General features: G+C 32.7%; 1 protein-coding gene across 2 annotated transcripts in view; it reads right to left on the bottom strand.

Moving 5' to 3' along the window:
• Positions 1-16,474, bottom strand: part of ZCCHC2 (zinc finger CCHC-type containing 2) — a 73,921-nt gene that overhangs the window by 41,838 nt on the left and 15,609 nt on the right. For both annotated transcript variants that reach the window (XM_031946176.1, XM_003759658.4), the window contains exons 2-4: positions 9,230-9,341; positions 3,328-3,404; positions 2,000-2,071 (exon numbers count right to left, since the gene is read on the bottom strand). In XM_031946176.1, coding sequence (XP_031802036.1) covers positions 2,000-2,071; positions 3,328-3,404; positions 9,230-9,341 — 261 coding nt within the window. The remainder of the gene's footprint in view (positions 1-1,999; positions 2,072-3,327; positions 3,405-9,229; positions 9,342-16,474) is intronic.

The raw sequence follows: 16,474 nt of genomic DNA, 5'->3' as shown, positions 1-16,474 counted from the left end.
TAGTGATTTCCACAGAAATTTTATTTTTCTTTTTTTTATATCTCTAATTTCCAAGATTTTTTTGCTTACTTTGGTTTTACTTGTGAATCCATTTCATTTATCAAACTGCAATATTAAATTCTCTCTTTAAAATTTCTGGATAAAATTTTCCTGATAACTGCTTTAGCTATATTCTAGAATTATTGTTGAGGTGTCATATCGTTACTAATCTTTTTCACAATTATTATTTGTGAGTTGTCCTTTGATCCAATCATCATTCAGGATATCATCTTCATTTAGGCTATTAACCTTTGCTTTTTGTTTTTACTCAGTTGTAATCAATAAATGAAGTGTTTAGGAGTTCTAATTATTTAAACCTCCAATTTTAACCAAAAAAGGCTTTCACTAGGGAACTTCCAGAAGAGACATGTTAGATATTATTTACATACTTTGGAAACATGTAACAATTTTTAGAAGCACTTCAGAGTTTAGAAATTTACTTGACTGAATAAGTGAAATACAACATATTTAGGACAAAAGGAAAGCTGATAAACACCTTAACCTTAGTACACCTAGAATTATTCAGGAGATTTGGAAAGAAAGGAGGGAGAGTATAGTCATGTTGTTATAGTGTCTCATTTTAAACTTCAACTTTTGTAAATAATTACAAATTTTGATAAGGAAGGAGGGAAAACAACCAAACAAATTCAAAAGAGCAAAAATAGTCCCTGAAATAGTGGAAGAAGAAATGTAAAATATTCTTTAGATAGCTATATCTAAGCAAAAGCAATAACTTTTACTTGTTTTATGTATTAAATAAATATAATCAGAATTATTAAAAATAAAGGTTTGGATTAGAGCCTATCATCGTTCCCTGTGGTCTTGCATACCCAATACTTTTGAACGCCAGGGGATGACTTTGTACATCCACATGTGTGCAATTGTGCTTGCATGTGTGTTTATTACATGTGAAATAGTAAAGACATTTTTAAGGTTCTTCAACTTTTTTGTTCTCTCAATTATTCAACTTTAAAAAAATAACTATTAAAATAATAGGTCATGGTCTAGTACAAGGGAGGTGTTCAAATGTTTGCTGAATTGAAAGTGATAAGGTAGAATTCTAGAAACCAACTTTGAGTATAGACTTGAAAACAAGCAAAATGTGACTAGTTGACTACCATCTATTTTCTAGAATGATTCAACTGATGCTTTATTTTCATATTGTCCACCCCACAACTAATATTATGGTTGTATTTTACCTATGAATGTAAAAGACAAAACAATTTATCACTGTATCCTGCTTAATGGTTTAGAAAGCTCATCAAAATTTTTAGTTGGAGATATGAAAAGATGGGAGTAGAAAGTCTTATAAATGTTCCTCCCACCTTTTTTTTGGTAAAGTTTGTGAAAAGTTTTATAGAAATGAAGTTGACTTAATTTCCTCGAAACCATTTTTCTCACAATTCCCTAAACTGACAGTACAAAACTTTCAGAAGAGATATGGAGTTAGATTTAGTTTGACATAAGAGTAAAAATTTCACAATTTTCATTATTGAGAAAAAGTTGAAACAATTCTGAGCCAGCAAATTTAAAAGTGGAAGAACTCTTAATTATCACTGGTTAATTTATTAGATTGAGACACTAATACATTGTTAGAAAAGCTGTGAACTAATTCAACCATTCTGGAGAGCAATTTAGAACTATGCCTAAAGAACTATCAAACTATACAAACCCTTTGATCCAGCAGTAGTTCTACTGGGTCTATTTCCCAAAGACCATAAAAAAAGGGGAAAGGATCCACATATGCAAACATTCACTCTTGAAAATTATCTTTGCATATATTTTGAAAATAAAAGGCTATTATTTTTAAAGTAACATTTGGAAAGTGTCCCAGTTAACATCAAGAAATAAAAGAAGATGCCTTTTTGGTATCCTTATATTAGGATTTTGTTGCCTATATCTAAGGCTTTTATTAAAATAGAGCAGGCTATTACTATATAGTATTATTCAAAATACATACCTTTAGTAGGAATTCTTGTAGTTCTTGGTGTGTTTTTGTTACAGTTGTTACAGAAAGATCAGACCAGTTTACCTGGGGAAAAAAAAATTCATGTTTACTTCCTGAATCGAAATTTTTTGAAGGTTTTGTATACAAAAAGAAGCAAACATATTTTAAATATTATTGAGTCTATCAATGAACCAAATCTTTTAAAGTAACAAGTTTTGCATTATCTTCTCCTCAAAATTGCTCAGCAGAAAAATTTCTCAAATCTGTCATATGTTTTAAGGAAATGACATGAAAAATATCATCTTATATTTTATTGGAACTTTAAACTCAGTTAAATCATACAACAGCCAAAAAATGGTGTTTTATGAGGTATCAGGATTGATGAATGTTTTCAAAAGGATAGATACAAAACCCACTGTATTCCTTATTAGCTGGGACCATTAAAGCTAAGATATTGAAATGCTTTAATGGTCTCAGACAATGAAGAACAAAACAAAAGTCAGTCCCTGATTTCAAGTAGCTCAATCTACTGGGGAGACAATATGCTAATAAAAACTATGCATTAACAAGATATAGAAGGGATAAAACTGGAGATAAGAATTTCAGAAGGATGGCCCATCATTAAAGACTGGCAAAGGCTTCTTGCAAAAAGTAAGACATTAGCTGAGATTTGAAAGAAGCCAGAGATGCTACAAACTGCTACCTTTTCACTTAAAAAAAATAATCCTAGGGGATTTTCCTTAGCAGTCTACCAATAAAAAGTAAAAAAACAAAAACAAAAAACCCACCTCTTCCCTTCTTTTAATGTAACATCTTTAAAAGTAATCATCACTAAATGTTCTCAAGACTCAACAGGGCAAAAATAGTCATTATAGGCAATCCCTTCAAAGTTGTTTTTTTTTTTTTAAATGCACAATTTTTCTCATTCATTTTGTCAAAAACAAATTTCTGGGCATCAAACACAAATATCTCACATGTACATCATTTTCTTTATGTAACAAATTCTGGCAATAATGATTCACTTAAACCCTGTTTAAGTTAAGTTAAGCCTAAGTTTCCTGTTCTACATAAAGAAAGAGGATGGTTAACTTTTGATTACTTCTCTGGACCCTTCAATTTACAATTCTACAAATGTAGTTCATTTAATCCAAGATTAAAATATGTTCAGCGTCATTTTAATGTTATACTTTGTTCATTCCAATTTCTGAAAACAGAAACTTCATAATAGTTTATGAATGCAAATATTTGATCATATAACTACACAACTAAAATTACAATATTTTTTCCCCAAATGTCAGTTACTATCTTAATGCTATAAGTATTTCAATATATTAACTTACTTTGAAGGTGTATTCCCAGTGTTTGTCAGCCCTTTTTCTTTGCACTCCTTTCAATATTATTTTCTCAATGTGTACAGCTGAAAAGAAAGATGAATTAGTTTTACTTTAATAATCAACACAAAACCTTGGCTAAAACTTGTTTTGAAGTTGAGACAGATTTTGAGAAAGTATTAATTTGTCATTCATCAATTAAGAGGTAAGAGCCTTTCTCCAAATTCACATAAAAAAAAAAAAACTCTCAAATTACAAAACTTAAAAACATTAGTGGAAGAAAACTTCTCAAAGCAGCAAGGATTTGTCTAATCTAAGACAGCTGAGCAAAATGAATTTCAAAAATGAATATGATCAAAATGTACCAAAACATTATTAAAAACACTAAGGTTCCTTAATAAAAATAGCATCTTGTAATTTACAGTATTGCATGCTTTAGTATATTTTTACTATTCTCTAATTTAGAAACTTTTTTAGTCCTTTCATAGATACTCTCTTAAAATTATTTTTAATAGTATTTTATTTTTCCAAATACATGCAAGGATAGTTTTCAACATTCATTTTTGCAAAATATTGTGTTCCAAATTTTTCTTCCTCTCTAGCCTCTTCTCCCCACCCCAAACAGAAAAGGCAATCCATTATAAATTAAACATTCACATATACTTTTTATTATTATTATTATAGCTTTTTTTATTTACAAGATATATGCATAGGTAATTTTTCAGCATTGACAGTTGCAAATCCTTTTGCTCCAACTTTTTACCTCCTTTCCCCCACCCCTTCCCCCAGATGGCAGGCTGACCAATACATCACATATACTCTTAATGTAAATCTTAAGAAAAGGCTCATATCTTAGAATTCTAGTTTAATGTCATCCTTTTGCAGATGAGCAAACTGAGGAGGAATTAAGTGGCTTGCTCAAGATCACACAAATATTAAGTGAGAGATCTTTCTTGGCTGCCACATCTCACCATTGACTCATATTGAACTTACAATCCACTTAAAAGCCCAAAAACATTACTCATAGGATTGTGAAGGCACATCATTCCCATACAACCTGCTTCCTCCTCTTGAAATAGATTTTTTAAACCCAAATTCACACATGTTTACTAAATTATATTAAGTACAACATCAATCTAACTCTTGGTATTCAACATGTTAGCTTTATATAATAACCAAGTTTGACAAGCAAGTCATCTAAGTTTCTAGCCAAATCGCTACTAAAAATGTTCAACAGCACATGTCTGAAGACAAATCTCTCAGAAAGCTTCATTAAAGATATTCCTCCTATTTGACATTGTTACTAGTTCTCATTCTTTAGGTCTAAGCATTCAACCAGTTTCAAAACCAAATGATTAATATCATTTATAATATAACTATACTCTATCTCCTATCTTGTCCACAAGAATGGTGAAAGCTTGATGCAATTTAAGTATATTATGTTTACAGTATCCCTCTACTTAGGTTTTAGTTACCCTGACATGAATAAAAAAATAAGGCTCTGGAATGAGGTATGTTTGATAAAATCATGATAACTTTTAATAGTCAGAACTTTTCCTAAATTCTCACAAACCATAGATTTTAGAATTCTGCCAGGAAGAAAAGATGAATTCAGTATTTAAGATTTCCAGACCATATATATACTTCAGCAATTTGAAAGCTAGGATATTGGTTCTCCTGAAGTCCTGCAACATCTTTTTCACTTTCCACAATATTTTATAGATAATGATCAAAACAAACAAAAAAAGCCCAGCAATTATACCGACCAGATATTTTTCAATATTCTGGGTTGCAATTTATCTAAGCCTAGTTAACATGAATTTATTGAGGATAGTTAGATAATATCTATTGTCTTTTCTCATTTATCTTTGATTTCTCTTTTCTATTTTGGTTTTATTCTTGCTCAGTCCACAGATCATTTTTGGGGGGCAGAGAAAACAGTCTAAATAAATTTTGAGTAGTTCAGTATTTTGATAATCCCATCCACATTAAGAAATTCTACTGACCCCAAGAGATAAAAATTACCACATTATTTATAATCATCCATCCATCTACCCTAGATTTTGTTCCCAATTGTGTTAGACAATTCTTATAAAATCAAGACATATTTTTATATTCATTCTCAGTCTTTACTTCTATTTTCTGTCTCAAAAAAACCCAAACCCAAACTAAGTTGATCAATAAGTTTACAGTACTTACACATTATGGTATTTTTTTAAGTAGTCCCCTTTTCCCTCTTCACCAAAACAATTCCTACTTGCATCTTTTATTTCATTTTTTAGAATTTCTTCTTGGATTGTTGGCATTTCCTTCAAAATATTAGGCTGCTGAATCTTAGCTAACCTTTTCCCTAAAACCTGCTTCTCTAAAAACCTATGGTACATATAAATAAGACTACCATTCAAGAGAAGCTAGAAGAGTCCTTAAAGGTTATCTAGTCTAAGTCCCTTAATTTATAGTTAAGGAAACTGAGGTCAACAGGCTTCAAAACCAGCTCAAGGTCATAACTATAACTGAAATTCAGGGCTAAGGCTACATAGTCAGCACTCTTTCCAATGTGCCATGCTGATTTCCCATCTCTCCTTTATTATAAAATTAAGATGTGTATATACCACAACACTATTTCTTGTCTTTCCCCACTTACTTTTATACAAATAATGCCAAATCTGGATTTTCTCAAATAATTTTTCATATAATATTCTCCTATGCCTCCTGGATGCCATGGAAGACCTGGGCCTTTTTAAGCCAAGGTCTCAGTTTGACTGAGGTCATACCCATTCAGTGATTAAGGCTAGTTAGCAATTGAGGCCAAGAAGCTTCTCTTTCAAATGAGTGCCATTTATATTCAATCTGAGTCAATCAGAAATCAAACGGGGTTTGGCCTGGGACCTAGGTGGCCAGTTAGAATCAGACTGGTTGGGGCATAAGGCTTGGTCCTCTGCCTGGTCACCATTGGACCCAGATGGCTCAGAAGGGAAAAGTGAAGAGGTGACCTTGCCCAGCCCTCCCTCACTGAAATCCCATTTACTCGTACTTCATGGCATCTCCTCCCTTCTGTCATGGCCTCTTCAAGAAGGAAGGACAAACAACCACCACCTCCATCCCTCTGCACATCTAATTTTTTCTTTTTGAATAAGAAATACTCTTCTAAAGTCATATTCTAATCATGATTCTTATGCTACAAAAGTCTTAAGTAATAACTATGAAATAAAATCTGCCTTCCCACAGACTCATTTCTTGGAAATTATTTCCCATGAATGACTCAATGAAAAAAGCAGTTATTAAGTACGTACTAGATGCCAAACATTGTATTAAGTATTAGAAATAAAATGCAAAAGCAAAGACAGTCTAATTTGCCATTGAGGAGATTAGAGAAGGAGACAATATATTTGGGACCAGTAAGGCAGAGCTGCGGGATCTCAGGCATAAAAGGGTTGGACCAGACATGCAAGCTGCAAAAGCTGGAGACGAAATGGCTAAGAAATGAGTGAATGAGAAATCACCTGCTATTTGTTTTCCATTACTTGTTATTATTATTTTTTTAATTTTTAATTTTTTTTTTTTGCCTTTTTTTTCGAGAGGCAGTTGGGGTTAAGTGACTTGCCCAGGATCACACAGCAGGGTTACACAGGTCTGAGACTAGATTTGAACTCAGGTTCTCCTGATTCCAGGGCTGGTGCTTTATCCACTGTGCCATGAGAAGTCAGGTCTGTCATAGATTTCTATGAGTAGTTTTCTACCTTTCTTTTCAGTTTAAATTCCTCTTAAATATATTTAATACATTTTAATAGTTCTTTCTTAGAAACACTTCTTCATCCCTGGCCCAAACTCTATTTTTTCTATTTTAGAAAACCAAATTCCATTTCAATCCTTTCACTGGTTGCTCACTTCCAAAGTTTGCTTCCTTTCTGAATCCTTAACCTTCATCAGAAGTAATGATGAAGAAATACTACCTAAATCTCTAATGTCTTAATATTTTTGAGCCATGTCTTCCCTAAACCTTATAACTTTGCAGAGGAATTATTTGTCCTCCAGTTATTCCCTAGAATTGGGAACTGGTCAGTAGGTTTCACTTTTTTTTTTTAGAAGACTAACACATTTTGACTACAAACAGTTTGCTAAAGATACAGCAACATCTCGTCCAACTATGTAACTGAGAATTTTAAAATTATACTTCACATAAATTTAACATTTTTAACTTCTATGCATCAATAGAAAAATCTTTCTTGCCACAAAAAATAAATTTGGGACATAATGAAATATCAATTTTAAGCAAATTTAAGATGCCTTAAAAAATATAGCTATGGATAGCAGTATCACTGATGTGCTAATGGTCATTCTCATTTGAAATAGTTAAAATAATTAACTGTAGACAAGAAAATTCCAAAACTATTGATTCTAAACATTTATTATAAATACTGATTAAGGAATTAAATCTTGAAACCAACAAAAAAAGTTTATCTGCTAAAAGAGAAATTAAAAAAAAAAAGTTGGGCATTCAAAATGTAAATGAAAAGTATGATATGATGATTTAAAAAATAAGGAGAGTTGGATAAAGCAAACAGGATAATCTATTTATTGTTATTTAAATGGATATTATGCTACAATTTAAAAAGCATAAGAATAATAGCCAACATTTGTATAGTACTTACTATGTGTCAGGTGCTGTGCTAAACAATTTACAAATTATCTCTTTTGATATTTTAATTTTAGTAATTGGTTGAGTGATCCTGGAGGAATGCCCAAGTTTAGTCATTTGAATCTACTTTAGCAATCAATTCAATAATAATTTATTAAGTGTTTATAAAATTTATGGCATTGTGCTACTACTGGGCATAGAAAGACAAAAAGAATAGTTTCTCAGCTGAAATTTATTTTCTATCTAATTAAATAGATAAATAGAAAGATAGATAGGAAAAAAGAGAAATTTTCTCATATTGTGAAATGGGTACCAAATTTGGAAGCCAGACTTTGTATTTGAATCATAGATAAGGATACTACCATCCATGTGACTACAGGCAAGTTATGCTCCTTTTTGTATCTCAACAGTATCTTCATCTACAAAATTAAGGTGGTAAGTGGTATTATTATTCTTATTTTCCAGATGAGGAAGCTAAAAGAAATAGAGGATAAAGAACTTTTAGGGGGCTAGACAGCTAATAAGTGTCCAAGGCTCAATTTGAATTAGGTCTTTTTAACTCTAGGCCCAGGGCTCTATTCACTAAGCCAGTAAGTAACTGTTCCTTTAGTGCTTTGAAAAGCATCAAATCTTAACAAAAAAGCAAGGTAAAATTAATTCTTCTGAAGATATGTTAATTTTAAAATGAAAATATTTAACGATGCTTCAGAAATCCAGGTTAACAGATGTTACTTATAATTACTTCCTCCCCTCCCCCCACAAATCTGATTCTTCAGTCTGCAGAGGGAAAGGGACTGTCTGAACGCAAAAAGGAGAAAATAACTTGTCTCTCTTCCATAGTGTCATCCTACTATTTCTTTGCAGAAAAACAGGATTCTTTTCATTTCCTTTCTCTATTACTTTACCTGAAAACAAATTACATGAAATAAAGACTAATATTTTGAGTGAATTTCCATATATGTACATTTTTTTCTAGCATACTTTAAGAAATACTGAAGCCGAGTCTGATTCTTTTTGTACAGCAAAATAACGTTTTGGTCATGTATACTTATTGTGTATCTAATTTATATTTTAATATATTTAACATCTACTGGTCATCCTGCCATCTAGGGGAGGGGGTGGGAGGGTAAGAGGTGAAAAATTGGAACAAGAGGTTTGGCAATTGTTAATGCTGTAAAGTTACCCATGCATATATCCTGTAAATAAAAGGCTATTAAATTAAAAAAAAAAATACTGAAGCCAACAGTAAACTTCCTTAAAATATCTTCATACCTTCTCGCTGAGATCTATGAGAGGCCATGGTAAGTCCATCATGAAGTATAGGAGCTTGTTCCATTAAACTGGTTTCATTATTTCGAATATAATCACCATGGGAAGTATCATTCTAGATGAAAAAAAAAAAAAAAGATTACGTTAATTCACATTATAACACCCTTAATAAGGATAACGAATTCCTCTGTAACAGACAACTTCAAAGTTTAATACTTTTGTTATATTTGCAATGATTTTACCAGCAACTTTAAGGGTACTTTAGATTAGTCAAAAGAAGGCACAAAGAGAATGACAAAACAAGTCATTATTTTTTTAGTTATAAGTAAAATTATAGAATTCTTAATCCTCTAGTCCTTTTAGGAATGTAATACTTCTTTTATAATTTAGTGGATATGCCATGATCTAGAACATCTCTAACTTACTCAACAATCATCTAACTCTGATCTTGGCAATTGTACTGGCAGTTCTCCACACGTGGAATACATCTCCTCCTCACCTCTCTACTTCTTAGAATCCCATTTCTTTCAAAACTCAGCTCAAATGTTATCTTCCTTCTACATGACATCTTTTCCTGACCTTCCCTCTTCCAGTGATTAATGCCTTCCTCTTTTAATATATATAATTTAACTTCCCAATAAAATGTAAACACATGATGTAAACATGTTCATTTACATTGTTCATTCATAAAATGTAAACACATGAATGTAAACTTTAGTTTAATATTACAGCATACTCAACAGAGAAGGAATCTCTGAGGGGCAAGTCCTTAAAACTTTTTTTTTTCTTGTTGTTATGGACCCCTTTGGCAGACTGGTGACCCTTCCCAATATAATATTTTTAAAGTCATGAAAAGAAATATATTTGATCATGAGGAAACAAATTATATTAAAATTATTATAAAATATTTTTTAAAAGTTCAGGTTAAGAACTCCTGATAACAAATCCAATTCTCAAATGTAGCAACTTGAATTTATTCCTTTGTAATATTCTGTATTCCTCTTTTTATAATTTGCCATCTCCCAAAAGTAATATGGTTCTAATAAGATGTTTTGGTAGAACCTGGGAATGCAGTATGATGAGAAAGTAAAAGACCTAAGAGTTGGAAGGAACTTTTAAAATAATGTAGTCTAACTCTTTCATATTGAAGAGGAAGATGCTCTTGAGATATAAAAAAGTAGCTTACTTGCCTGTAGTCACATGGATGGTAGTAGCCTTATCTATGATTCAAATATAAAGTCTGGATTCCAAATTTGGTACCCATTTCACAATATGAGAAAATTTCTCTTTTTTCCTATCTATCTTTCTATTTATCTATTTAATTAGATAGAAAGTAACCTCCTTGAATGGAGAAACTATTCTTTTTGTCTTTCTATGCCTAGTAGCATAATACCTTAAATTTTATAAACACTTAATTATTATTGATTGCTGCTAAACTAGATTAAAATGATCAAACTTTGGGATGTCTCTAGGATCACTCAACCAATTATTAAGCAGATTATCTATGTACACTCCAATTGTATAATTCACATTCTCCAACAAAAGTGATAGTTCATAAGACGTCAATGATGAAAATAAATGACATTATTCATTCTAAGTTTAGAGTGATTTAAATTTTTGTGCATACTTTAGCAACATGCTAATTAAAACAAAAGTTGTTGTCTCCCTTTCTCCCTCCTTTCTTCCCTCTCTCTTTCTCCCTCTCCCAACCTCATTACTTGGGAGATCCAAAGGCTGAACACTTTTTTGTATGTGTTTTTTGTTTGTTTTTAAAGATATTCTTAGACTCGTGTTACTTAATCCGAACAATGCTTAATTTCATTGAAAAGTCCTAAAAATACAACTAATTCCATTTTTGTGATCAATATAAAGTTGTTCAAGTTTTATCTAGCTACTTTTTAATAAAAAATTTCACATTTTGATTTAAAATCGTTTATCATCAGAGAAACAATACAAGTCACCAGTTAACTACTGTGAATACTGATAAATAGTTTTGGTTTATGATATATAGTTATGATTGTTCATCCTTGAAGTTTCACTTTCAAGAAAATTCCTGTCATGCAAAATTCATCCTGAATAAGCTAATATCTTAATAGCAACAGGGCTCTAGATCTTGTTATAGTGGGGGAAAAATCTCTGAAGTGAAAGGATTGAATCTGATCTCTGCTATGTAACCTATGACTTGAAGAAGTTGTCATTTTATCTCATTCTCAGTTTCCTAATCTATAAAAGAAGTGGGTGTGAACTAGTTTTCTGAATGTTCCCTCCATAATTCTATGAAATAAAAGTTTAAAACTACCAGGCTGCAGAGAATATACTCTACCTAACACTAAAATTTGGGTAAAATTCTATCAAAATAGAATGTTGGATCAAATGCTAGAAAAAAATTAGTTTTATAATTATAAAGATGAATAAAAGTGAAAAAGACTAGTTATAATTTATCATGTTATTTTAAAATGATGTTGACAGGACAATAGGACACACCTATACTTACATATATACTCAGACTTAATTAAGGTCCCCTTACAGATTTAAATTTTATAATATTAGTAAATAAAATTTGAAAACTACCAGCTTATAGTACATAGGCATACAAACACCATGTTTCTATGAAAATACAAGAAGAAATTTTAAAAGAAAATGTAATTAATTTTCTTTCTGGCCTGACATGACTTAAATGATTTAAAGCGATAAGAAGTTACAGTCCAAATGGGGTTAACCATGACTAAATAAAAAAAATCAGTTGTGTAAAAGAGGTATAAATCTATTAGAAATGCAAGCATCAACATATGAAAAAATTACAGACTAGTAAATTTAATCCCCAAACCAAGCAAAATGCTATTATAAAATAGTTTCAAAACAAGATATCTACTAGAGATCAATCAGGTATAGTAGACCAAAATTAAAAAAATACATCAAAGTTTAAATGATCAAAAGGACAGACAGACAGTTTTCAGGCAAACAAATTAAAAGCTATTTCTAGTCAGATGAAAAAAATGCTCTAAATCATTAATTGATTAGAAAAATGCAAATTAAAACAATTCTAAGGTACTACCTCACACCTCTCAGATTGGCTAAGATGACAAGGAAAGAATGAAAAATATTGGAGGGGATTTAGGAAAACTGGGACACTAATACATTGTTGGTGAAGTTGTCAACTGAGCCAAACATTCTGGAGAGCAATTTGGAACTATGCTCAAAGGGCTATCAAACTGTTCATATCCTTTGATCTAGCATACTAGGTCTGTATCTCAAAGAGATCATAAAAGAGGGAAAAGGAACCACATGTGCAAAAATGTTTGTAGTGGCAAGAAACTGGAAACTGAATGGTTGCCCATCAGTTGGGAAATGGCTGAATAAGTTATGGTACAAAAATATAATGGGACTATTATATTGTTCTATAAGAAATGATGAGTAGAATGATTTCAGAAAAGCCTGGAGAAACTTATATGAACTGGTGCTGAATGAAGTAAGCAGTATCAAGAGAACATCAAGAGAAGAGCAACAAGATTATGTAATCAATTGTAATGGACTTGGCTCTTTTCAACAATGTGAAGTGATTCAAGGCAATTCCAATAGATTTGTAATGGAAAATGCCATCTGCATCCAGAGAAAGAATTATGGAGACTGAATGTGGTTCAAAGGATAGTATTTTCACTTTTTGTTGGTGATGGTGTAGTAGTTTGATTTTTTCCTCATATTTTTTCCCTTTTGATTTGATTTTTCTTGTGCAGCATGATGAATATGGAAATACATTTAGAAGACTTACATATGTTTAATCTATATCGGTTTGCTTGCAGTCTTGGGGAGGGAGAAGAAAAATCTGGAACACAAGGATTTGCAAAGGTGAATGCTGAAAATGTGTATATATTTGGAAAAAAGAAAATATTGTTTAAAAAAACAAATCAAAATTGACAGACTATCAGCAATTCTAACTGAAGCCGGAATGAGGGAATTTTAAAAAATAATTTCAAAAGACATCAAACACCAGGAGGCAAAATTCTATTTTTGTCTATAGTTTTCAAACATGTTAAGTATTTTATAGCATTTTTTTGCATTAATATCCTAATTGAGCCACACTAAGGTGCATAAGGGATGTACCTTATCCTGCCCCTTCATTTCCTCTCTTCTTCCAAATTTCCACTAAATACTCTCTTCTTCTTTTTTGATTTTGATGTTGGATTTATTTCCTTGGTATAGTAATTTCCCAGCGAGAAAACTCCCCAATCCAAGCAAACTATCTATAATTCTAGATCTTACAATTTAGGCAACAAGGAGAATCACTTAACTTGTAATGCTCATGTTAAGCACAGGCAATGAAGAAATCATAAGGATAATTGTAGCTTATGTACTAACATCTGTTGCAGAGGATAAAAATAAAAGAAAAAATATGAAAAATTTGACAAGATCCTCTAAACCAAGTCAACAAAGCATGACTTAACAGTTGATGAATTCAAAATGAAAGTGAAGAATGTGATAGAAAATTAGGCTCAGGATTAAGAAATAAAAGAAACCAAAGGCTACTGAAGCCTTATAACCATACAGTGCAAATGGTTTCTTTAAAGAGTTAGATTGGGGCAGCTAGGTGATGTATTGGATAGAGCAACAGCTCTGAAGTCAGGAGGACCTGAGTTCAAATCTGGCCTCAGACACTTAACACTTCCTAGCTGTGTGACCCTGAGCAAGTTACTTAACCCCAATTACCTCAGGCTCCCCCCCCCCCCCAAATAAGTCAGATTATATTTTAATGGTTAAAGATGGTTTACTGATTAGGGGATCATTTCATAAGAATAGTTGGTTAACACTAATGAGTGTTTCAGTAGGAAAAAAGCGATGGATACCAGAGATGCTATGGCAGAACAATTTATGAGACTTGGACTCACAGATTAAGACAGAGAAGTCACAGGTGATACCTGAATGACTAGAAGAATAGCAGTTAGCTCAACAGAAACAGTGAAGTTCAAAAAAAGGAGTTTAGGGGAAAAGATGAGTTATTTTAGACAGGTTAAGTTTGAAATGTCTGATTCATCTAGTTGGAAATGTCTAATAAGCAGTTGTTCATGTAGGAAGAATTCAGAGAGAGAATAAGGCTAGATGCTATTGTTGTTTGTTTTTCTTAAGTGACTTTTTTTTCTTTTTGAGAAAAAATTGGGGTTAAGTGACTTGTCCAGGGTCACACAGCTAACAAGTATTAAGAACTATCCGAGGCCAGATTTGAGCTCAGATCCTTCTGACTTCAGGGCTGGTGATCTATCCACTGCACCATATAGCTGCCCCTGTCCTTCATTTTTGAAGAGGACCAGAATGAACTGGTTTGGGCCTTCCAGCAGTAGGGCCTCAAAATCACTTCTGTGCTCGTGGCATATTCTCTTTTCTGTTTTCAAATGAAACACACTGGAGATCCCGACACATCTGTGAGGTCTGAAAGGTCAAAAGAGCTAGATATTAGGAAATTTAGGAGCAAAGTCCAGAGACTGGCTAGCAGTCCAACTATGAAGAGCAAGAACCTGCCCTGACTAGACCAGTATTTGGCAGAAAAGCACACTCACCCACTCATCAGCCAGGGCTCATTTGGAAGTGTACTTGGTGCTAAAATTATGTTAAATATGAACTCCTTTTAGTGGGCTAAGACAGTAAAGGAGACATGCTGCAGGCTAAAATATTTTGAGGAAAAACATTTTTTAAGGTACTGAGGAATCAATTTTCAAAACCTTGAAGAGGAAAAAATTCCAAAACAAGAAAAAACTGCCCCCAGAATAACAAAAATAAACAGAATAAAACATGGGAGTCAAAACATCTGACTACAAACATTTAAATTGCACTTTCTCACATTTGTAAAATAATCTTTATTAGGATGGCCTGTATTTATATACAGAGGCAGCAAGACATGATGATTAGATCCAGTTTCAGAATCTAAATGATCTGGGTTAAAGCCCAGCTTCTGACTCAGAGTGACTGTGTTTCAATTCAAAAAAAGTATCATCAATATCAAATGTCAAGACAACAAATGTTTATTAAACTTTTACTATGTGTTAGGCCCATAGAGCTGGAGGTATTTCTCTGTTTCTTAAGGACCTAACAATCTAATGGAGGATTCAATATGCTTAAAATGCTCAGTTATTTCAAGCTGTATATAACTCTTCATGATCCCATTTGGGGTTTTCTTCATAAAAGTACTGGAGTGGTTGGTCATTTCCTTCTACTTCTTATTTTAAAGATGAGGAAATTGAAGTAAACAGGATTAAGAAACTTGCCCAGGGTCACACAGCTAGTTAAGTGTTTGAGATCACATTTGAACTCAGGTCTTCTTGATTCCAGGCCTGACTCTTTATCCACTGTGCTACCCAACTGCCCTAGGCTTAAAATAATTCTGTATAAATAAACTATACATGGAGCAGCTAGATGGCGCAGTGGACAGAGCACCAGCCCTGAAGTCAGGAGGACCCGAGTTCAAATCGAGTCTTAGACACTTAACACTTCCTGCTGTGTGACCCTGGGAAAGTCACTTAACCCCAGTTGCCTCAGCAAAACAAACAAATAAATAAATAACAAACTATACACAAGGTAATTGTTAATAATCAACAGAGAGAAGGCATTATAATTAAGGAAACTTGGACAAGGTCTCTTCTGGAAGGTGGCATTTAGCTGGGACTTGAATGAAGCCAGGAGGTAGAGATGAAAAAGCAAAGTATTTCAAGTGCAAATAGCAACTTATGAAAATTTCCAGTCAGGAGATGAATAAGTGTCTTTTGCCAAGAACAGCAAAAAGATTAGTGTCATGGACTTTGGGGGTGATAAGGTGGTATGGATAAGCAATAAAAGATTTGCATACCAGAAGATTTTATATTTGGTTTTGAGGTGATGGGGACTACTGAAGTTTATTGAATGGGGTTGGGGAGAGAAAAAACACATCATTAGACCTGAGCCTTAGGGAAAAATCACTCTTGATAGCTGAGAGGAGGATAGACTTCAATGGGTAGTCATAGGCACATAGACGCTGTATCAGGGTGGTGGCAGCATGAAATGAGGCATATGCACTAGATGCCACAAGGGTAAAAGTGACAGGCGTTGGTAATGGAGTGTATATGAGGGATGAGAGAGAATGAGAAGTTGAGGATCACTGCTAGGTTGTGAGCCTGGGTGACTGGAAAGTTGATACTACCCTCAACAGTAACAGAGGGATTAAAATGAAGGAACAATGTGGGGTAGGGAAGGATAAGGAGTTTCATTCTGGATACATTGAGTTGA

Source organism: Sarcophilus harrisii, chromosome 1, assembly GCF_902635505.1.
Source record: "Sarcophilus harrisii chromosome 1, mSarHar1.11, whole genome shotgun sequence".
Taxonomy (NCBI): Eukaryota; Metazoa; Chordata; class Mammalia; order Dasyuromorphia; family Dasyuridae; genus Sarcophilus; species Sarcophilus harrisii.
The sequence above is the reverse complement of the archived record's forward strand: the minus strand, read 5'-3'. Positions and strand labels throughout refer to the sequence as shown.